The sequence below is a fragment of the Ctenopharyngodon idella genome, chromosome 18, assembly GCF_019924925.1.
Source record: "Ctenopharyngodon idella isolate HZGC_01 chromosome 18, HZGC01, whole genome shotgun sequence".
Classification (NCBI taxonomy): domain Eukaryota; kingdom Metazoa; phylum Chordata; class Actinopteri; order Cypriniformes; family Xenocyprididae; genus Ctenopharyngodon; species Ctenopharyngodon idella.
Genome location: NC_067237.1, coordinates 23,639,166 through 23,664,049, shown reverse-complemented (window position 1 = coordinate 23,664,049; position 24,884 = coordinate 23,639,166). Strand labels below are relative to the sequence as shown.

General features: G+C 37.5%; 1 protein-coding gene and 1 long non-coding RNA gene across 2 annotated transcripts in view; both read left to right on the top strand.

The window, feature by feature from the left end:
- The first annotated feature begins 6,856 nt into the window (after positions 1-6,856).
- On the top strand, positions 6,857-11,925 carry cbln1 (cerebellin 1 precursor). The gene is made up of 3 exons (XM_051870170.1): positions 6,857-7,445; positions 7,921-8,040; positions 10,841-11,925. Exons 1-3 carry the CDS (start codon positions 7,191-7,193, stop codon positions 11,036-11,038), a joined length of 573 nt encoding a protein of 190 aa, XP_051726130.1. The 5' UTR covers positions 6,857-7,190; the 3' UTR covers positions 11,039-11,925.
- A 1,696-nt stretch (positions 11,926-13,621) lies between these two features.
- The window catches only part of LOC127500258 (uncharacterized), a 51,523-nt gene continuing 40,260 nt past the window's right edge, over positions 13,622-24,884 (top strand). Inside the window, exon 1 of the long non-coding RNA XR_007926289.1 lies at positions 13,622-13,897. This is a non-coding gene — a long non-coding RNA (uncharacterized LOC127500258). The remainder of the gene's footprint in view (positions 13,898-24,884) is intronic.

Here is a 24,884-nt window from a genome sequence, read left to right as displayed (position 1 = left end):
AAATTATATTACTACAAAAATCTTTTTGGAATACGAAACATTTTCTTACAAACTTATGTGATTTCTTTTAATAAAATACATCATGAAATATAATAGTATATGGGTAACAGAGAAATTAGATACAATTAGCTTTAAGCTACACATGACAATTAATGAGATAAATACAACAATTTTACTTAAAAGTCACTATCAGTCACCATTGAGTGTTTGTAATAACTAATGACTACGATCCAGTGTGGATTTTGGTTAAATGATGAGGCAGAAATATGTTGTTTTCAGATTTTTTGGGGGAAGATACACAATAACAACTTCTGTGGGTAGTGAAGGAAAAGTAATATAACTAGTACTGTCGCCAGAAAGTAATAATACTACTTTTGAAAGGAGTAACTAGTAATAAGTAATAAATTAATTTTTTTTGCGTAACGAGCCCAACACTGCTCAGATATGCATGAGCATCTATGCAGCTGAGTCTCTAGTAGCACCATAACAGAGGTAAATACTCCTCATATTACATGACTTGCTCTTTTGCACATAGTGTCTCTTTCTCTTTTCTCTCCCAGTCCCAAACTCTCTCTCCTGCTTTCGCTTCCTTCTCCCCTATCCTCCATCTGCCTCCTATCAGGCTGTCTCTCTTTATTACAGACCGCCTGCGTCTCTCACCTTGTCCCCTGAAAACCCCGCCTCACGAATTAGACCCAGAGAGAGACGGAGTGAGTGAACAACCGAACCGATAGAGCACCGAGAGAGCAGCCAAAACCAGCGAAAGTGATGACAGGTTATTTTTCACCAGCCCTCCCTAGGCAGCGCAATGCTGTTTTCTCTTCTCCTCTGACACATGGAAGATTTAATCTAGCCATCTCTGGGCGGCCCTTCCGCTCCTGTAACCAAATGAAAGCCATGATTACACGCGTTACAGGCGGAGGGGGGTCCGGAGGCCTCGGAGCCAAAAAAAGGCCAGAGCAGCAGATTCGCCGGGCTCGGCAGGGTGATTCAGAGTGCTCGTGTGGGTACACATGTGCGGATGTGTCTGCGTGTAAAGCATCGTCTTTATTGTTATAGAGGGTTATTGTTTGTGTGCCAGGTGGGAGACATCTTGAACCATAAAAGTGAATCGCACACCGAGGACTCGCACGCCGCTGCTTTAAATGATTATTCTAATGACCTCCCTCCTCATCTAAATCTCTCCTCCCTTTCTCCCATCCTATTCTGAAGGAGAACCACTTTGACTAATATTAAATGCAGCAGGACACACACACAGCCTTCTATTTTTATATGCAATGTCATATGAGTCATAACAAGTTTATGGTGCTGTATGCTTCAGATTTTACCTTATGGAGACTTCGTAGCCTTATGTGTAATTGCTGTGACAAAGTATGACAAATCAAGAGAGGGCACAACCTTTTCCATTCATTGAATTAGTTCATAGTTAAAGGGTTAGTTCACCCAAAAATGAAATTTCTGTTATAAAGTACTCAGCCTCATGTCGTTCCAAACCCGCAAGACCTTCGTTCATCTTCGGAACACAAATTAAGATATTTTTGATGAAATCAGAGAATTTTTTTTATCCCCCATAGAAAGCAACGTAATTACCATCATTCAAGGTCCAGAAAAGTAGTAAAAACATTGTTAAAATAGTCAACTTTAATGTTATGAAGCGACAAAAATACTTTTTGTGTGCAAAAACAAAACAAAAATAACAACTTTATTCAACAAGTTCTTCTCTCCCCTGTCATTTTCTTATGCTGTTTATGTTCAGCGCTTCCAGGTTCTACGTAGCAACGTAGAACGTCTGGATAAAAAAACCTCTCAGATTTCATTAAAAATATCTTGTGTTCCTAAGATGAACAAAGGTCTTACAGATGTGGAACAACATGAGGGTGAGCACTTAATGGCAGAAATTTCATTTTTGGGTGAACTAACCCTTTAAACATTTGTTGGAGATCAAAGTGATTCAGTGATTTCTGCAGTTTTGCCTTTAAGGAATCTCCTGACTGTCTCTTTAAGAGTCAAGTGAGTCCTATATCACTGCATGCAATATTTATTCTATTGCACTGCAAGTCCTTAATGGTTATTTTCCCAGCCAGCTGAGTGCACCATAACTCCAGCGCAAAGCAGAAGGGAACATGGAAATAAGAGGGATATTTTATGTTTAGATAAGAATGTCTAATCGGAGAATGCATTTAGGATAAAAGCCTCTCATACTCTCATGAGTTTTATGTTAGCAAACTCTGATTAAGACGCATGATTTTTCTGATTTTGAGTGAAAATGCACAATTTGAATATTTTAACCTGTTTGTCACTGGCTTTGAGAGCAAAGCATGCATTATTTAACTGTTCAGTGTATGTTTGTTTCATCATTGACTTGATTAGGATTGTATCATCTGTATACAAGGGTTGTGCAAAATTCAGAACTGAAGAATATATACTATCTACACTGTAAAAACGAACAGTGAAATTAATTAAATGAAATGAGTTTGTTTCACTCAAATAATAATAAAAATGTAATTGTACTTAATAGAAAAAAGTTGCGTGAACTCAAAATTTTATTGTAGTAAGCTGAACTTCATATGATTGAATTGACTTGCAGCAGATTTCTAATTCCCAGCATGCTTTGCGTCAGACTGTATTAATAAATGTTGAAATTAAGTGTTTTTTTGTATGTTTTTGCACAAGATTAATATAGGGAGACATAACTTAGTGTTTAATGTTATGCTATTTTGGGATTTACAGGTGGTTCTGTTATGTTAGTTTTGTAAGGTTACCATTGTGGTGAAAAATAGAGCCTGTGGTTAGGTTGAGGGTGGGCTGCAAAATTTTAAGACCATATATATATATAAATATATATATATATATATACTGTATGTTGTTTGATTATATACATGCAAGTATATAATGACAATCTCTTTGATAGTTATAATAGCTTGTGTTATTTGCTATCTAACATTTAACCAAGATCTGAATGTGATGTTTATGTAAATGAACTGTATGTAATCAACATTAAGATGAGTGGGACAAGGCTTAGTGGGAGCGAAGGGATGTTGGTGATGTGATTGTTAATGAGAGACACCTGTGCACCACACTGGCCTTGCTCCGCTTCCATGGCTCTTGGCCCCGCCCCACTTGTCAAAAAAAATTTAAGTTCTACTAACTTAAAAAAAATGAGTTAGTTTACTTAAATGTTTTGAGGTAATAAGTTTCCTCAAATGTTTTGAGTATTCTTAACTTATTGAGTTTTACAGTGTATCTGTCTTATTCTCTCTGTCCATAAGTCCTATAAACATTCAGACTTTGTCTTGACAAGCTTTGCTTTTCTATTTATATAAATTCATTGTAATTGTACTTCACTGCATTCAAAATCAAATTGCAATTCTGCATCCTGTTTGCTACCTCAGTTCAAAATCAAATTGGAATTTAAAATACATTCTGAATGGTAAACAACACAAATACTGTATACACACCTTTCCTCTGCTGACACAGAATAAATATTTTAAAGCAGTGACACCGATGTTCACCTTGTCCTTGTGTGTCCCTGGCGGAGTGGACTCAAGCCAAACTCTTTTAAAATCATATTATTTAATCGCCTACAGGACAGAAACTGTATTTCTGATGAGCCACCAACAGGCCGCCAATAACAGACTAATGTGATTTGTCAAATTGCATTTACAACGCTTTACATTCTTGATTGGATTACCACCAGCAAAAAATTGGTTTCAGTCCTCTCCTAATCAAGTTAATCATCACTTGCACCTCAAAATGTGTAAAATGAAAAGGGAACAAGGTTCATTAAATATACAGTGCACCAACCTCAAGTTTTAATATGATTAGTATCAATCTTTCATTTTGGAAAAGGAAACACGCTTACAGCAATATCAGTTATGCTTCTCAATCCTGTTTGGAATCGAAAACAGTTTAGCTCGGAGGATTATTTGCAGTCAATTGAGTCTGTATTTAGTTACCAAAGTGCAGAGCCGAGGTACAGAGAAGCTTGCTTTTTTTAGTTCTCCATAAACAAACAATAACTAAGGAATGCTTGGAGTTATGGAGTCTCCCAGGGAAAACATGTCATTTGCAAGGTGATAAATATTTTAGTGTGCTAATTACTTTGGTTGTTAACTTCTCCTTTTGAGATCTGAAGTGTTTGCATGCTAATTGTTCTTTAATGACTGTGTTCTGGGTTGTCTTACTCTGCTGGGAGGGATTTATACTTACCTTGATTTTATTTATTTTTATTTCTTTGCCATCTTTTGGACAAACATGAGTTTTGTTATTATGTACTAGAGGTGTTTTCCCGCACTAGCAGCCAGGCATTGAGAGCCAGCTGGCACCAGCACACACACCGTCACGCCTAGCATGTCACTGACACACCTCTCTTTCTCTCTCTCTTTATTTCTTTATTTACACCATTCTCACTTCATGATGCCGGGAGATGGAAGCACCACAGGCAACAGAATGATGCAACAAGACCTGCGGGATGTGGAGTGTGACAGGACATTCCTCACAGGGAAGCTGTCACAAGACAACATCTGTCCTGACGCTCCACTAACCTGGCTTTCATTGTTCATCTACAGCATCAGGCGACTGTCATATCTATCTATCTATCTATCTATCTATCTATCTATCTATCTATCTGTCTGTCTATCTGTCTATCTATCTATCTCCACTGTGTATATTGTATGATCTTTTAATGACATGGGTCAGGAGTTTTCAGAGTTTTGGTTCAATTTTCTGAATTAAATTCAGTGTGGTCAGAAGTGTGCAGTGAATGTATAATTGCGTGTTTGAAATTTCAGCAGTACATTTAAGGTATTTAAGCCAGCAAATAAACTTCACTTTTCAATTTTTGTAGGTTTATCGTTGTTTTTTAAACAGCGAACCACTGCAGTCTTGTGGGTGGCTGAACTTACTAAAGCTGTGCCTACAGCTCATCATCTCTTCTTTTGAACATTTCTTTTGATAAAGTGAATAGGTGACTTGCTGACTCCAGACCAGCATGCTGTCTGCTCCTGTTGAGATATAGCGGTGAAATACAGGTGGTGAGATACTGTTTATTCTCTTTGCTTTCACCATAACAGCAGGTGTCCATTTGTGTCCACACAAAATATCTGCGACTCAATTATAATGTTTTTTTATTACTCATCACTTTACCAGCTTCAGGTCTGATGTTACTAACCAAAATAAAACCCCTTCCCCTTCATAGGATGGCATCCAATTTAATGAACTCTTCGGCTCAACTCACGTATTCTCCTACATGCTTTGTTGTCGCTGTTTCTTTCAAATGTCAAGCTCGTCCTCTGTTCTTGTTTAGCTCGCCATGTCTCTTTTCCTGCTAAAACCTGCTCAGTGATCTCATTTATTAAATGTCATGTAGGAACTGCGCTGGCGCAGAATGAGTCCTGTCAGAAAAATGAGAGTCGAGCGGGCCTCAGACGCCACATCCCATCAACATGTTCAAACTCTGAGGTATGTTTTGAGCAACAGCATATGCTCCCTAAGTTTCGTGGCGTCAGTATCTTAAGGCGAATTTCCAGTGTATTCACGATGTAACATAGCTATAGGTTTCCTAAAGAAAATAGGGTAAAGATTAATTAAGTTATTACAGATCATATCAGTATATTACAGTCAGCTGGAACGATAATATGCTAGCCTATTGATTTTGACATAGATTTAAATAACTAGACCAGTTCTACTAGTGTGTTATATTTGTCAAAAATCCCGTTAAATTTACGACAAAAATCAGTGGTAGCACTATGGTGCCTGTATATTTTACATTTCATTACTGCAAGCTATATTTGTCATTAACTGATGTTAATATACTAGGCTACTTGGACTATTAAAATCTGATTCGTAACATATAGGTTACTGATAACCGCCATAATTATACAGGTGGATAAACAGAAGGCCAAATCATGACTTGCGTTGATCAAAACTGGCCTTTTCATGAACCATAGCTAAAAAATACATACAGGCCTATAGACAGTACAGGAAACACCAGTCTTACAAACATAACACTGAAATAATTTAATAAACAACCTAAAATGTTAAACTTTTATGTAACTAATTACAAAAATTCTATATTCTTTTTTTTTTTTACTAGGCTATTTTGTTCCAGCAACACATTTTTACTATTTTTAAACGGTAAAAAAACTTAGGCCTACTAGATTTTTTTTTCTTACAAACAAGCAAAAATAGTTTTAGTACATGTAATTTCTTGTAGAATGTAAGTAAAATGTTGATGCAAGTAAATTATATTGTAATTCATACTTGTAGGTTCAAAACCCATTTTTTCAGAGTGAAATTACATTTATTGTTCATTAAATCTAATACTACATTTTCCCGCTATATTTCATGAGGTAACTGACAGTTAACCAATTAATACTGTCGCATTTTCAAATCTTTTTCTATTAAAATTTATTTTTAACGCAATAGCTTGCTTAAAGTTGGCTTGTCCATCTGTAGAAGAATGTGTAGCTAAGCATCACTGCTGTCGTGAAGTGTCCTTTTCTCAGCAATAGGTGTCCGTTAGTGAGCAAAAACAACTTTGTGAACTTCTTCCACCCGGCGTTCTTGAAGACAACCTCCGCTGAGTTTCCGCGCGCTCACAATCCATTCATCTTGAGTAACATTTTAACACGGAAGAATAAATCGCGTCCTTGTGTCCGGTAAAACGATGACAAAATAACGCGCCCCCATTTTCCGAGGATCGGGGTGTCATCCCCTTCTGTCTGCTGACTAGGGTCCACCTGTAAGATACTTCTTTTGAGGGGTGGGACCCCATCGGCGCTGTCACGAGAGGAGGCGGTCCCGTGCACTGGCTTGGAAAAGGATTGGAAAAGTAAAGACCGTCTCCTGCGCTGATTGGGGGCCCGGAGGGGAGAGTGAGGAGGGCGGGAGGATTGCGCTCACGAGCCTTTGTGTTTCACTTCTAATATCTCACATATCAATAATTGAGCGCGCGAGCAGACGGACCCCACGCGCTATGTATTCTACTGCGCGCGAGCTCGGTAAGGGCCTTGATCCGCTTTCAGTCGGTTCTTCCACTACGGACTGAGAGGGGAACGAGGGGAAAAACTGTTGTAGTCTTGACTTGAACTGTTTGGAAGGACTTCATTTTACAGTGAGGACAGGTTTGGAGTGATTTTGGTTTGGGATTTGAGCGTGAAGACTGCTGTTAGGTGCGGAGTGAAGTTGGCATGATGTTGACGTTGGTGCTAGGCGCAGTGTGGTTAGTGTGCCATGCATACGCACAGAACGAGACAGAACCCATCGTACTGGAGGGGAAATGCTTGGTCGTGTGCGACTCAAATCCCACCTCGGACCCCACTGGGACGGCTCTTGGGATTTCGGTGCGTTCTGGAAGCGCCAAAGTGGCTTTTTCCGTGGTGAGGAACACGAACCACGAGCCGTCGGAGATGAGCAATCGAACAATGGTGATCTATTTCGATCAGGTAAATTTTCTCTATGGAAATAGCCACTTCTTTTGTTTAATGTTACTTTTTACGCGTTAGCCGGTTGTGAATTTCGGGAGGATTTTTTTGTGTGTCACGGTTACAAATACAAACTAGGTCACAAAATCAAAGAAATATCACAGCAATGAAACCTTTAACTGATAGGCTGTGTGTAATCTGGGGAGATGTCATATTTCCTTCCACTTCGTCAAAGGTCAATTACAGGCTAATGGCTTTTCAATTATATCTAATAGCCGTGAACTTCTTTTTCGTGTCATAAAACTATCCCCCATCTGCTCTTGTATATATAATGAATGACGAACTGATTTAAACGCTTTGCTACTCTATACCAGTCAGTGTCCATCCTAAAACTTAAAGAGACAGAACTTAGACTCAAAAGGGCGATTTTAAGCGATATTAGCCTACTTATTATTGCGTGTTTGACTTCCATTTTGATCTCTGCATCATCCTTCAGGTACTTGTGAACGTTGGTAGAAGTTTCGATGAGGAAAGGAGCAATTTCTTCGCCCCGCGCAAAGGGATATACAGTTTTAATTTCCACGTAGTGAAAGTGTATAATCGTCAAACGATCCAGGTAAGTGTTCATACCTTAATTCTCACAATTCTCTGAAGTGTTCTGTGGTGCGCGTGGGACAGTAAAGTGTGTGCTAGAGAAAATGTGAAAAATTTTCAATTGTCTAGAGAGGAACGCTTTCTTTTATTCCCTCAATTAGCACGAGACTCACAACCAGCCTAAAATTTGGCGCGTAGACAAAACTGGCGCGTGTTCAGGACCATGGACAGAGAACACGCGTGACAGATTCGCCTCCTGTCTGCACAGCACAAATATGTGTGTGTGTGTGTGTGTGTATATATATATATATATATATATATATATATATATATATATATGCTGTTTTTGGCTAATTAGAGCGCAGAATCATTACACTGTCGTCGTATCTCTCAGAGGATTCACAATTACATCCCGTTATTCCGCTCTGATCGGCGACTAAATTAGAAGCAAATCACACATTTCCCTATTCATCTCTGAAATGCACTGAAACATTGGCTAAATGAAGACAATAAGTTGGAGCTGTGTATACGACACACAAACAAATATTGAAACCAAAGCTCTCTAATCCAGCTATTAATTAGGACAAATAATACAAGAGAAAACACGTGCATATAGTCTTGCGTTGGAGGGCCTGTTTCAATATGTCTATTTTTTAAGTACTCACAGGAATTACAAGAATTATATTTGTACCATATACATTTATTTATTTTTTGCAATCAGATGCAGTGATTTTGCGCAAAATCACGTGAGAAGATTGGAAGAGCTTATTGGCTATAGGTTGTGCTGTGCATTAAGTGTGAAAGGCCAGACATTTGAGGACAGAACAGTGTTTTCAACAGATTGCTTTACAATAAAGCTATTGTCCTAATAATGCTTAGTTTATTCCTAGTTAATGTGTCTAGAGCAAACAAAAAAGCGTATTTGTAATTTTTAAAACATATTAACTTATTCATTTCTATAATTGATTTAATGCTGGTTTTAGTATAGACCATAATTTCAGTCAGTTTAAGTGCCACTTTTTAAATGAGCGAAGTTGTGTTCAGATCCTTACATATGTTCGGCTAGAGTAACACAACACATTATGTGTGAAATCCTTTTTTTATCTGATAGAATACATATTTCCTTTGTTCTCTTATATACACTTCACACTTCAAAGAAAATATGAATTCCACTCTGTTGATCTGAGAGGGAGAAGCAGGCCTCTCTATTACCATGCAGAACATATGATAAACACACACACAAACACACAATGATCTGAAAAGCTCCATAAATAATGCAGTAAAACACAAAGTGTCTGTATGAATTGTTTGGAAGGAGAACTGCATGCATTGGGTGTAAATGTAACTCTTATAAAATTTTAGTGCAGTTTCTTTCAGCTTATAGCTCATATTCCCACAGTCAATTTTATATCGTGTCACAGAGTACTGTACTTTAATACTCAAAGGACAAGTTCATCTGAGAACATTTGGGATCTGATGGGGAAAAAATTTTCCCCCCTTTTTTAAATTCTGGCCTGGTTTAGGTGTCAAAAAATCTAGTAGTCACATTCTGTATTTAAAATTCTAGTCGGTTGTTTTCATTGTAAGTTAATTTTATCATAAAACTCAGAAACATGATTTAGTTACCACTTATTATATTTTGTTAGCATTGGGGATACTAACATACACACTGAGTAGTCACAATGCATATGCACACGCACAGTGCAGTGTAAATTGTCATAGAAAGTTGTCACGCAACATTTTTCATAAGACAAAGCAGCAGACAGCCATGCATTTGAATATTGATTGCAGATATACTGCCCATATTTTGTGAAGCACAATTCTCTTTGAACCCGCAGATGTGACAGACGTTAATTAAGAAAATTACTCTCTGACCTAAAATAATGACCCTGTGAATAGATATGACAAAGAGGGGAGAAAAACATTTTGTCGTCGCTCGTGTCCAACCATTATGCATGACTGAGACAGGCAAAGGGACTGAGAGAAAGAGGGGGCTGTCCTCCATCACTCCACAGCGTCATTTGGACAGGAAGCTGTCGGTTCCGCTAAATGCAGCATTAAATTGCGTGTTGAGAGATCCGTTCATATTATCTCACATCTCATTTTTGGGTTCTTTCATACAATGGTCCATTTGTATGTTCTACATGTATTTGAAGGGCCTCAAAGCTGGAAGTTTGTTTTTTGGAAGGTGAAAAAGGATATAGAGTGCATGACGATATTCTCACTTGTCATCCTGTGAACAAATGCATTTTGAGGGTATGTTTTTATCTGTGAGAGTGCGTTCTCATGGTGTAACAGTGTTTTTGCATATTGATAGCCTCGGATTTTGTGTATCTGATGGTCATGCACAACATTCAAAGGTGCCTTTCCAATAACCACAAGCTCATTCCTCATTGCAGTATCAAATGTCATTTTCGCTCTTCTTTTGGCTCGGTCTGAGAATGGTTGGCATAGAAAAATAGACACAAATAAAGCAATGTGCCATTTTCATTTCTTCTGGCAAAGGCCCATAAATGCTTTGATCAAGTGTATGATTTCATAGGCAGCTGCCTACTGTATTATCAAAGGGCTTGTCAGCCTGCAAAAGAAAGGGAACAAGAGTGTATAGATTACATGTATTATTGTTGGTGAGAAGATTAAAACGGGCTCTGATTGATACTAATAACGTTATAGTTTCCCGTTGTCCCATTGGGATTTTTTTATACAAATTTTATTCCGCTTAATTTCTACTTTTTAGTTCCTTTAAGCAAAATTAGACAGAGAAAAGAAACAGAAACAGCAATAGGGTGCTTCTCGCTAATCAAAATGCTTTCATGTTACAGGTGAGCCTGATGCACAACGGCTGGCCAGTGATCTCCGCCTTCGCCGGGGATCAGGACGTCACACGTGAAGCGGCCAGTAACGGCGTCCTGATTCAAATGGAGAAAGGTGACCGCGCATACCTCAAGCTGGAGCGAGGCAACTTGATGGGCGGCTGGAAGTACTCCACCTTCTCCGGCTTCCTGGTCTTCCCTCTGTAGAGGAGGGGCACGCCACGGAAGGACTATTGCTCTTTAGCTCGCCGGCTTGTGGGAGATAGAAGGGGGCGGATGAGAGATAGAATGATAGCGAGAATGTAAAGAAAACATATAGGAAGAGAAAATTTAGTGTGGCAGGCTCTCAGTCGCACTCACTTTGCTCTGCTGCTTGACTACAGCTCTGGACAGCCAAAACTTTTTTTTTATTATCCTTATGATAATTGAAATAAGTTGGAAAGAAAGCATAAAGAGGATCGTACCCCTTCCCACCCCCCTCTTACTCATCCCATCACCAATCCACCCTCAAAAGTCTTCAGCTGCTTTAAGGATTGTCCTTCAACAGCCCAGACCCCCATTTCACACAGGTCACATCTTTGTATATTCTCTCCATACGTATACATACTGTGAGTTTCAAAATGCCATTGTCATTCCTCTCAGTCCAGTCGCCCCTTCTTTCTCTGGCTTCCTCCAGCTCACACTTTCTTGTCTCTGAGAGGGCGTCTTTGCTCTGTCATGACTGAAGGATCTCTGAATCCCCACAAGAAGACTGGATACTGGATATATAAATACATAAAAAAGTTTCTATATGATTATGATATACTCAATGCCTAAATGAATCTGGTCGACTCTCTGTATTTCTGTATTTCAGTGTTAATACTTAGTGATTGTGTGTGGATTTTCAGGCTGCTGTCCAACTACCAATGCTTCTTGTTTTTGTTTCGGTCAAAAATGTGGCTAAGATGAAACTATATCAGAAATACTATCAAGTACAAAGTTTTATTATCATTGATTGTAAAATATATGTGAATATTTAGCAGACAAAAACCTCCCTTTTAATCAATTAACCATTGTTTTTTTCTTTAATTCAATAAAAATTAAATGGTACTTTTTATTTTTCTTAATCTGATTCTGTGCTTTGAAATTTTAAGATTGTCGCCTACAGGTTTTAGAGAGGAACAAACTAATCATTTCACTAAAATGAAATCTGACAAAGCTGTGTGTGTGTGTGTGTGTGTGTGTGTGTGTGTGCCATAGAGACACAATGACTCTCAGTGTGTCTCATTGTGCTTTCTCATGATGTAGATATGCTTGGCTGGTCTCTCTCTCCCTATCTCTGTCTCTTTCTCTCTCTACCGGGTGATTGGGGCCTCTCTCTGCTGCACTCAAGGCTCTAATGAGCTCCTGGGGGGAAATTAGCGCTTGCATAATAAGCAAACCCCACTGTTTACACAAAAATCATGTTGCGTACATCTTTCCTGCTCTTTTTTTCTTTCATATTTACTTCACTTTTTTTGCATTGTCCTTGAGGTATTTCATACCATGAAAGTGATTTAGTCCATGTGATTCTTGGCTACACTTGATGACAGTCTTCATCATCCCATATTTATTTTAGTTGTAAATTGCTCAAGAGCTGTAACCAAACTAAAAATACTCATAATTGGACAGAAACGTTGAAATGCAGAATAACAAACACAAAAATGGAACCAAAGATGAACCCTCACTCTACCCTTCCAACATAGCAACAGGAGCTCAGCGTTCTGACAGGCGACGCTCACCTCAGCACATTACCACTATCTCTTCACAATATGAAATAATGCTACGTTTGAGGGCCCTCTCAAGAAAACTTGCTGCTTCGGTGCTCACCGTTCTGTGGATATGAAAAGGGTGAATAGACAAGTGTTGAGCTGTGAAATGTTAACACAGCACCATAAGAGCCGTAGTGTCCCTGCTGGCCTGTGCCCAGACAGTACAGGCCCGTTTAAAACCACTCATTAGTGTCTGCACACTTATCATTTGTCTGAGCAGCGCTATGCAATGAGAGCTAAGGGGCATGTGGGAAGTGAAGGGGAAAAGAGAGCGAGAAAAGGAAATATTTAACTTCGTTTGAGTGGAAATTATGGCATGTTAATGGTTAAGTGCAATTTTAATTTGTGAAGTTATGATTCAAGATCAGTCTTTACCATTTGTTTTGAATATCGCATTAGGCTATATAAACAATTTCTTGACCCTGGCAAAGCCTGACATATAAAATAATTGTCAGAAAACTGTGCAATACAATGATGACAGAGACGTACAAATAAATATTCCTCAAAAGCCTGTGGTATCATATTTGATAGCCTACATTTTTTTATTTTTTTCTAAAAATAATGTATGGATAATAATAGTAAATCTAAGTTGCTTCGGTCCTGTAAATGTTCATCTTGAAATATTAATTACAAGTAGTTTTTACGTTTACTTATTACTTGTTCAATCATTAAAGATTTCACAGCAAAAAGACACAAAGACACATTTTTAGAATTATACTATAAAGGCATTTTGCTTACGAAAATAGTATGATGATAAATTGGAGGGCAGGGGGCAAAATTGTGTACAAGTTTTTCAGCAAAGTTTTGATTATTTAGAGGCCTTAGAAATTAAGATATCAAATATGATACAGTATAGGATTTATAGTGGTAAGACAAATACTCACTGTCAGTGCATGAACATGTTCTTTATCTGAGTAAGATGCACTATATACTGAACTCATATTACTGGACAACATTTATTAGACTGTTAAATCAGCTATAAAAGTCATCAGACGGGATATGAAGTCAATCATCTTGATTTATGTCGGCGTGTGAGCTTGGTGTTATAGTGTGAGGTAGCCTAAAGGCCGCGCGAGATACACGCAAAAATGTTCCCTTCTATGGCACGTGCCAGCCAGGTGCCTCTCTGGGCGCGAGCTTGGTTCACTGGAGTAAGGCGCATCATCCATCTCTCCTGCTCTGACTAGATTACCGGAGACTTCGGCCTTCGCTCACTACGGCGATGTGAGAGCGGCCCATAACGACGAAAAGCAGCCATATGGTGTCTCTCCTGCAAGTGAGTTTCTGTTTAAGATTGATTTCGGGGAAGATTGAGGTGGTTACACTTACATGAAGAGAGAAAAAAGATGGTGGAGTTTTGTTAAAGTGCAAGGGTGATTGAAAAATGTACTCAAATACAGTGTGCGGCACAACGATGGCATTGGCAACGTTACATATAGCCTAGCCTACACAATCAGTTCTATTATTATTAATCAGCAAGAAATTAGGTAGGTTGGGTAAAAATGTTTACGTGTTAAACCTTCCCAAACCTGTTTAAAAGCCGTTTGCCATTATTAAAATTATTCGATAAGAAATGTGATTGGCGGCCATTTTGTTTATTGACTTGTGTTGCAACACAGGACACAATTTTAATTCAAGCCTTGTTTTTTTTTTTTCTGCTGAAACACACACACACACACACACACACACACACACACACACACACACACACACACACAAATTAAAAACACAATTTTAGTCAAAGTGGAAAAAGTTATTAAAAAGTGTATGCATGCCTAAATAGTGCTATTAAAAACAGTATTTTACTGTGCTAATGCTTAATGAACATGCATTCTGTTTTAATTAATTGCAGTACTGCCTTAATCGCTTGTAAACATTGTCAGGTTTAAAGTTTCCTAACACTGTGGTGGCCTGTATCATCATTTTTGTGCTTTTGTAGAAAACAAATTCATATAGCTCACAAACTAAGTGAAGGCCGTGACAATTGAATAAAGGAGCAGAGCGTAATCTGTATCCTTCTCTGTCAGACACAAAATTATTCTTTATCTGCTCTTGGCAAAGGACAACGTCTTCAGGCCCAATATTTGTAAACCTTGCCAATTTCGGAATATAGCTCCTAAAACCATGCCCAGTGACAAGCAATTAGAGGACAGCTCAGTGGTAGTTATTTCTTTAAATGCTATGGCAAAAAGAGAGGTGAGAGAGAGCAGCAATTAAAAGGGAAAGCGGTGAGACACTGCAGATTGAATTTTAATTGCCATATGAGGAACCATATTAGGAATGTTTACTTTAACTGATGTTTGCTTTAACTGTGATGCTTGAACAGGAGTGGAGTAATTATAACGGCCTCTGAAATTAAATGAACCGCCTGCTGAATTTGATTTGTGTTTTAGGAGCGAGTGACAGAGATATTGACATCATTTTATCTCCTTTATCGGGGTTATGCGCTCACGTCACACCAACGCTCATAATTATGCAGCATCATCAACATCTGCTGCAGGTGGCTCGGTTTATGAGTGCTTGATGCTGTGCAGGGTATTTTGCTTCTAATTTGATGCTACAGTGTTATTTATCCAGAGAAGTGGTGTTTGAATATTTCAGACCAATAATTGTGCTTGGTTTAAAAAAAAAAGAGACCCAGTAGGCTTACATCCAATAACAGATAGAGATTGTAGAAATGTACCTTCCTTGTGTGGTGGTAAATCATCCTCAAATCATGAATATATCTCAACGAGTGACAAAACACAATTTAAAAGAGACATTTTTACCTTAGAAGTGTTCTCTTGTGAGCTAAATCACCTTTTAGTTTAATCTCAAATCTACATCTTGACATTTGTCAAGCGATGTATTCCAGGATTTTCTGTTTCTCCCTGCTTTATTTCACTTGTGTGAAAGATTGAAAGTGTTTAGTTGATGTTGAGTCTATCAATGTTAATGTTTCTGAACAAAAGTTATTCATGCCTCATGAAGAGAAACACACAAACTGCAAATACATCACCAATCAAACAAAAACACGTCTTTATTCACATATTATTTCCATGAGTGTTGTCGCAAGTCTCTTTCTCACTGAAAATTTTGGAGTTAATTACTTAATGCAAATTTACTGTTGTGCAAAAAAGCAGAAAGCACAAGCTTTTGTGTCAGGTTATGATGTTGTAACGCTAAATGTAGGCTAACTGCATTGTATTATGTGCCTTACGATCCAGCGAAACCCATTTTGAGATCCACCATCAACTGAGGTTCGCAAATCTCAGTAGTTTTTTTTTTTTTTTTTTTTTTTTTTTTTTTTTTTGATTGGTTACTTAAAATGAATGGAGAATAGGATCGGCGCCTATGGAGTCTATTGCTTTTTCTGTTGACTGCCTTGACCCCGTGAAATCAAAATGAGAGTTTTGTGGTTTTTAGTCCATGTCAGTTAGCTTTGAGACTATAGTGTACTCCTTTTGATTATTGATTAAATTCACTTTGGCAGATAAACATATTTAAAATTAGCAAATTTAGTGATGGCTATTCCTGAACAACACAGTTTTTTTTGTCCAATGAAATGCTCTCTAGAATGACAGTGTCCCACCCCCTAATACCCCCTGTCAACTAGCAAGTCACAAATCATGGTTCATAACTTTGACTACAATTTAATGGTTCATAATTAGATATAGATTCTATTTTTTTTTTTGCTTAAAGCTGCAGTCTGTAAGGTTTGCCTCTTTGTTGCCATCTCTGTTGGAAACCTGAAATTGCAGTTATTTGCATAATTATTATTTAGGTTGGTTGTGCATCGGCACGGCTCCTCAGCGCGGATGAATCTAATGTTTTGAGGAGAATGTGTGGCTGTCAGTCACCGCACCAGTGTGGATACTGTACTTTGAATCACAGATTGTAGTCTTGGAAGTATGACCAAAATAAGAATTTTCACTGGAAAATGCCATCTGAACAAGTAAGTAACATGTCTGCCACTTTTGTTCTGACCAACTGATGGAAAAAAAAAAAAACAGTATTACAATAAACCGCGCTACCAATGGTGATTAAATCTAGCGATTGCTTAACTCATATCACATCAAACTATGCAAATTATTATTATTATTGTTATACTTGGTTGTCAAATTGTTACTGTTAACAACATCAGCTTTGTGTGACTATGTGTATTTAGCGTACAAATTCTTTTGCTTTTGACTACGGGTGAATCTCCATCACTGATGATTGTCATTTTGGACCTTTCTGGATTACAATTCGCCATCAAAATGACAAGTTTAATTATTCCAGCTACTGTGAGAAAAGGCTATAAATGATCCGCCACCTGCAGCGTCCGGGACTCCTTCTTTATGTATACAGACGTGATGTGAAACCTATAGTACCACTCAAATTAGAAAACATTATTAAAAAGGCTTACCATTGTGAATTGGGCTGGTTATATACTTGCTCAATAATTGATTTTGGATCATTTTAAACCAAAAAAAGTTATGGACTGCAGCTTTAAGTATGTCACACCCAAACTTTTAATAGGAAGGAATGCTGTTATTGTTCAGGTGACTTCATTGGGGCTTTTAAAGGTTACTTTTTTAAACGAATGCTAGAAAATAACATTGTGAAATAAGTGGATAGCAAGATAACTGCGGTTATATGAAATTTAAAGAATTTGTCATATTCATTGTCAACAAGCTCTAGCTTATTTCTGCATAGGCTACTGAGATTTTGCTCTTTCTTTTATTGGGCATGAATGATCGAAAGGCAATTAAGTCATAAATGATAGACACATTTTCTGGGTTGGATGCATTTGAAATGTTTTTATGTACAAATTATGTGGTTAATGGTTTGAAGTGAATTTGAAGATTAATTCTTTCTCCATTTTTTTCCGTGGGGAAATAAGATTGTGAACTGCAGGGATATTGATGATATTGCCAAATGACCAAACACCAAAACACTTTAAATATTTAAAATGTGGGGAACTGATGTTTCAGCAGATTGTCACCTTTTAAAGCCAGACAATATGTCACCACACGTGTTAACTGCTCTCCAATGTCAGTCAGATGATCAGTTGGAGACCTGTGGTAGAAAATGTGCTTGTGTGTTCGCTTATGTCTTTAATTATTTAGAAAATACGTCCTTTTTTGTCTTACCGCTGCATACTTTTGAACAGACAGCCATTTTAAATGTTATGTCATGTTATGTTATCTCAGGAGGGCTTCGGATTTTCATTTTTTCACTAGTCTTATAACAGTCTGAGTGATGTTTAGTGATTGTTCAGTGTCTCTCAGTGTTTTATTTTTGCCTTCTGCAACTTGTGGGCGAGAAGGCCTATTACGTTAATGGGGAACAATTGAATGTTAGTGTCACAAATTATCTCTGCGAATGATATCATTGTGCAAATTAATCCCCTTCCCATTAACAACGCAGGCGTGCTTAAACTGAGAGAGAGAGAGAGAGAGAGAAAGAAAGAGAGAGGTTTTAATCATGCTCATAATTAGTTTATGTGTGCTTCATTTAGCTACAACATGTTTATACAAGTCCTGTTGTACTCACTTCAGCAGGTTAATGTGTTTTCTGTTTACAGACAAAAAATGCAATTATCTCTTTAATCAAATTAAGCGGATTTTGAGTGCCTACATCTAGTCTGTCGTCTACCACATTTAAGAAACAAGAGTGTGTTATCATACATCAGCATTTCAGAAAATATATTGTCATTTGCTCTGTGCTGCTTTGTGTTTTTTTCTTTTCTTTTTTTTTTTCTTCTAATTGTCTGTCTATAGATGTCAGAATGAGTTTGTGAGAATAAGAAAGGGAGTGTGATTTCAGAGAGCATGATCTGGCTGAGTGGTGCCATAATTGGGAGGAATGACTTGGTTTTGACTGGAGCGAAAACACAATGCATGGAATATTACATTTATTTCCCGACGCTTTTCTAAGAGCTCTTTAGCAGCCCTTAAACTGTCACCAGGCTCAAGTTTGTCATTACTATAAAGGGCTGCAAATCTACAAGTCATCAAATATGGATGCAGGACCATGGAGGGAGGGAAATTTATGTGGAGAGAGGAGAATAATTGTATGACTGCCTAAGTATTTTAGATAAGTCCTATTTACGCCACAGAAAGCAGCACAGAGGGGCGGATAAGAGGAAAGTGGGGCTCAAACGTAATGTTTCTCGTTGTTTCAAGAGGGTTACGATCTGATGCAGTCATTTGAAGTGAATTTAATTCTCTATTGCTTTAATTGCAGATGAACTGCTTTCAAGCAAATTATGCTATTCTGAAAGCTCAATCGTGATGATTAGGGATGGGTATCGACCAGTGTGTAGGGATTTGTTTTTTAATTATTTTGTATTGGAAAAACATTTTATTTATTTAACATTTTATTTATTTAAGATTTTACACTTTCATTTTTGCCTAATTTTACATTTAGATTACCTTTGGCATTAACCTACTGCTCACCTAAAGTTAGGGATGCACTGATTTGCCATGCAATTCTGGCCACTGACAAGCTGGCAGTTATTTTCGTATTATGGACAATTTTTTAAATTCTATTTTTTTTTTTTTTTTTTTTTAATTTGTAATGTGTTTTATTTTTTATTAAATGATTAATTTTTATTAAATATCTAGTGATGGGCGATTTCAAAACACTGCTTCGGAGCTTTACGAATTGAATCAGTGGTTCGGCGCCAAAGTCACGTGATTTCAGCAGTTTGACACACGATCCGAATCAATGATTCAAAACAAAAAATTTGTAAAGCTTCGAAGCAGTGTTTTGAAATCGCCCATCACTAGATATTGTTGAAAAGTCATTATTTTGTTTTTTTTTGGCACACACAAAGTATTCTCGTCGCTTTATAACATTAAGATAGAACCACTGTACTCACATGAACTGTTTCAAATATGTTTTTAGTACCTTTCTGGGCACTGAAAGTGTAGATTAACTTGCTGGCAAAAGAGCCCTCACTGAGCCATCAGATTTCTCGCAGTTACGCTTTCTTCCTAAGTTGAATACAGAAGGCCGTCTGGCAGAAGCTAAATAGTTTACTTTATAACTAAATATGTATATTTTTCTTATACAAATTCATTGCTTCACTTCAGAAGGCCTTTATTAACCCCCTGGATCCATGTGGAGTACGTTTATAATGGATAGATGTGGATGGAGGCACTTTCTTGAGCTTCATACTCGTTGGTCCCATTCATTGCCATTATGAAGCTTGGATGCGTCAGGATATTTATTAATATAACTCCGATTGTGTTCATCAGAAAGAAGAAAGTCATATACACCTAGGATGGCTTGAGGGTGAGTAAAGTAATTTTCATTTTAAAGTGAACTAACCCTTTAATACAATATTATGGAATTTTATTTTTGGTAATTTATTGGTTATATAATGTTATTCGTTTCGATGTTGTTTGTTTTAGTGTCCCTATACAAAGCTTGTGTGTGGAGGGACCATGTTCCATTATGAGATCCCAGAGCCCTGGATGTGCTCTTCTTCAGCAGTGCACAGTCTGACCCTCAGATAACTGATTTCCTTTCCCCCCTTGTGCCTGTGAACAGAGGGTCCTGGGCATTAGCTGTCTAGTTGCAGTGACACTGACTTCTCCATTCTCACACGTGCCAGTACAATCCGTTCCATCTCTCACATACTTTGGTCCCCGCAGCCATTGAAGATGATGAAAACTTCCCTAGTGACATTTAGTAACCTTTTCCACCAAGAGACAGGGGGATGGAGATCTGAAAGACTGAGAGGGGGAGCGAGGGAGGGGCTGACATCTATACGTGGCATTCTTCTTTGTGTCACCTCGCCACATGTCCTCTCTTCCTTACCTTTTTTTTTTCAGCCCACCTCAGTCCTTGGCACTGGCCATTATGAGCTGTATTGTGCGGAAGCTCCATCCACAGTAATAGCTTGTGTTTGTGAAGCCAGTGTGACCATGAAAGACGTTTCGGGAGGGGTCTCTAAATATGTCACAGTGCATCAGGAACAACAGGAACATCTCTCATAATAGTCTGTTGACTATTATCAAGTAAGAATTGCTAATAGTCTTGTCAAATAAGGGAGACAACCTTGTCCTGTGATGAGAGAGGCCCGATAAGGTCCCCTGTGGTATTAGTGTTATACCTATTCAAACTTAACTGGAAAAACTAAACCATTTCTTGTCATCACTGACACATTTAAAACATCCGGTACTGTGGGTTTTTCTGGAAATGTGTGTACTCGCTGAACCTCTGCTTCTCGTAAATACTACAGTGCATTGTGCACATTATTTTTTTGACAGATATCGATGTTGTGATATTCAAATGATGTGGATTTGAAAACCGATGTATAATAAGATAATTATTTATTTCTTAGCCGGCAAGTATTCAGTGAAGGGATTGATGCCCATGAGTGTGTTGTTTTTAGTTCTAATATTCCAACCGACCGCCAGCAAGTTTTTGACGGACATGATAACGGGTTGTACAATGTTTGATTTTTTTGGTAATTATAGAACATGCTGGACACGTATGCTTTTTGTATAGTTCATTATACATATTTTACAGAATGCAGTTTATTTCGTGGCTTAAATAAATTACATGCTACTCAGAGACAGACTTAAGGCATTCAATTGCAGTAAGTCTTTGTTTCAAAGTCACTTTTTTGTTCCCATTGTGTGATACAGGATTAGAATATTTGAGCAATTGGTCACTTGAAATGCAGTTTGTTTGTTTTTTTTGTTTTTTTGTTTTTGTGGCTTAAATAAATTACATGTTACTCAGAGATGGACATGTTTGGCTTGTCAAAAATATTACATTCAGCTGTCGTTGACTTATGAAAATCTGTAATAAAGTAAACTTAATTTTTTACCAGGAAGGGGTGGTTTTGATGCACAAAGTTTTTATTTTTTTTATTTTTATTTTTTTATTATTATTATTTAAGCCCATGAAAATGCAGATCCTGTTGTAAATAATAGTGAAAAATCACTTTCTAAAACTGTTGTTCCATTATTACCCCTTAGCAGATTTTTACTTTTGGTGACTTTTGACTTTTGGTGGAATTAATACAGAGTGCGAATTGTGGGGCAGTTTGCAAAGTGTCAAATATTTTGGCACTTAACACTGGTTAAAAGATCTCCAAAATGATTTTTGGCCCAATTCCTACCAGTAAAATCAGAAATGTTGATTTGGAAGGGAATTAAATTACCAACCGACCACAATTTTTTTTTTTTTTTTTTTTTTTCCCAAAAAAAAAAAAATCTGATGACCACAAAATCACTGATTAGCACACGTAAATGTTGATGATTTTAAATGTTTGTGCAATATCCCCATGTAAAACAACCATCCAAATAGACTTGCAGTCTTATACCCTAACTCAGTAAATGTCACAAATTAGAGTATTACGCATTTTCAACCATTTTTGTCTTTTCTCCTGGGATTTTCTCTCCTCAGGCTGGTGTGAGAGTGAGTGTCCTGTGTTTTCTTTTGTAATATATGGAAAAAGATTCTGTGCTCCTGGGACAGGAAGTGAGTAATGGCCTGAAGGGCATTGGATTAAATACACAGAACCACAAACTCAAAGAGATGCTCCTCTGTGCCCTCTCGCTGTCTCTTCCTCTCAAACACACACACACTCACACACACGCTGACTATTAGCAGATTAGTCAGCTGTTTGATCTGATAAAGGAACCCTGCCGTGGCATGTCAAAGAGAGGAGGAGAGCACAGACTTGAGCCGTGGAGGGAGACGATTTCTGCCTTCTTCCTCATTGTACCCTAGATTCTACCATGCCTCCTTCCATGGTGGTTTCAGAGCAATGTGATAAGATTTTCCCACTATTCTCCTACCATGTTGCCCTTTTCAGCAATTTTATACAGGTAGTTTGTATAAAGGTTCAAAGTCCCTCTATGATAGCTCCTGCAGACCTTTCAGCTTTAGCTCAGTGATTTGATTTTTATGTCATAAATTGTATGGACATGTAAATTCGGTGTCTGTTGGTACCAGCAGGGGATGAAGTGCTGCAACCTAATAAGAGCGGAAAGGACGATCTGGAGATTTTGATGTTAAGACTTAAAGCATTCAATTGCAGTGCTATGTAAGTCTTTGTTTCAAAGTGTGTGTGATGCAGGATTAGAATATTTAACAATTGATCAATTGAAATGGCCTTAATTTAAGATAATTAAATAAGTAAATCAGTGAAAAGTTTTTACAAAATTCCTCTTTAAATTCAAAATATTGTTTGTTTGATATAGCATTAAACAACCCGGTCTCACTGTTAATACGTAGGTATCAATACGTAACATTTTTAGGTGCAAAACGTACATTTTTGTATGTTTGGATAGATGCTGAAATGTACAATATTGATATATTGACAACATTTAAATGTAAACATTATTACATATTTACAGCTAAAGAAACAAAATATTTACGAATCTTTTATATTGTTAAGATATTTGTATTATTGCCCTTTTACCATTTTATAGATTAACTGTAGATCCCTTAACCCTATCCCCAAACATAACCATTTTATAGAGGATATAAAAAGAAAATCTAAAACCTAATAGACAGAAATGTGTAGGAAAATGACACTTTTAGTAACAATATAGCATTAAAAAGATATTTTGAGCCGCTAAGCCCACTCCTACCTCTAAACCTACCCATAACCATTTTTAAAAATATGTCGAGTTATAAAGAAAAACACAACAGACAGACAACTGGAATCACAATCATTTATTTATTACAAAAATGTCAAAAGCGGTACCAAAAGTAGTTCAAATGATGATTTGCTGCAGTTGTAGTCCTCTCTGGCGGTAAGTTATTAATTGCTGAGAATCTTTTCCTGATCCACTCCGTGAAGGCGCACATTTCTCATTCAAGCACGCATCACCCAAAACACGGCATGTCGCAATCTGTTTCAAAGCAGGTGAGAGCCAACAAAGTCCCTTTCCAGGAGTTTACTCAGCGGCCATATTTGTAACGCCTCTGGGCAGCTATTTTGTGCTTCCAAGACCAAGTCCTATCTATTTGAGTGAGGGGAAACCTGAAATCTCAAAAACTGCTTGACCAAATCAGCAACAAAATCTTATGAACTGTCCCATAAATTTTATTTCTTTTGCTCAAATAGTGTAAAAAATCTAACTTTTCAGGCTAGACAAGCCAATGCACGTGCAGTCCTACAGTAAACGTGAATCTCAGGTTTCTATGACTTTACCAGTTGGCGATGACTCTTTTTATTTAGAAGGCAGGATGTATATTTTGTGTTGCAGTTTCTCCCATTCATAAGTAATAGGAGTGCACCATCTTTGTATATCTAGTCTTTGGACCTGATGAGCATTTGATATCACTGCCTTAAAATGTGTTGTAAAGCTTCCTGGGGCTGCAATTTTTGAATTAGTAAAGAGTGCTGGGTTTGCTGTTTGTGGTTGCTGCTGAGAATGGAGATGAAGATTGCAGAATAAAGATTCTTGAATTTGAATAAGTCTGTGGTAACCTAAGACCATCCAAGATCATGTTTTAAAATACATTTATAATACATTACCACCCAAATACAGGCCCAGTTCCAGAATCAAATAACTGCTTCTGAAATTAGTGAGGGTGCTCTAGTGAAGTGCAGATGTAATGTGTAGGCAATGGCTCCACCTTAACAAGAATAGCAGTGTACAGCAAGTCATTACTTTTACAAATAATTGGAATAGAATTTCAAAAGTCTGCATTGACATTGCTTACTGTGGATCTGTTTTGACGAGCCATACAGTATCAACTGACTGAGCTCTTTCTTTCATTTGAGAACCCTTGTAGAACCGGGCCTGAAACGCACTGACTGCAAATAGTCCTACATTAAACCAACCAAACAAACACACATATTCTTTCCGTTAGTGTTGTCGCGAGTCGCTCTCTCGCTGATATACCTGATGATCTTTTTTTCTCCATCTGTGCTTTTTAATTGTTGGACTATTTACACGTGTACAGTAGCTGAACGTTTTTGGCTGTTTCGTTGCATCTGAGCCAGGTTAACTGCATTGAGTTTATTTTATTTCCTTTACAGTTAATCACACTAAATTAAAAATGTTAAATTGACAGCCCTATATTTAACATGTAATTTAATTTGCCTTTCATATTGCCACATTTCATAAATTATAAAAAAAATAAAAAAATAAAAATGTAAAATAACAAAACAAAATCTGAGCTAATCCTAGCTTAAAAAAAGTGAAGGAAATAAAAATATGGAAAAAGTCCAGAAAGAAAGACACTTACTCTCTACTTAACTCTCTAGTATACTTTGGTTGCTCACGATTAGGGTTCAGTTTACTGTAAAAGTGCAAGCA

What these genes read in the sequence shown, in the direction of transcription:
- cbln1 (XM_051870170.1), top strand. Translation starts at nt 7,191, where the DNA reads ATGATGTTGACGTTGGTGCTAGGCGCAGTGTGGTTAGTGTGCCATGCA. An exon ending in TGGTGATCTATTTCGATCAG is followed by an intron (nt 7,446 to 7,920) that starts GTAAATTTTCTC and finishes ATCATCCTTCAG; the next exon opens with GTACTTGTGAACGTTGGTAG. An exon ending in ATAATCGTCAAACGATCCAG is followed by an intron (nt 8,041 to 10,840) that starts GTAAGTGTTCAT and finishes TTCATGTTACAG; the next exon opens with GTGAGCCTGATGCACAACGG.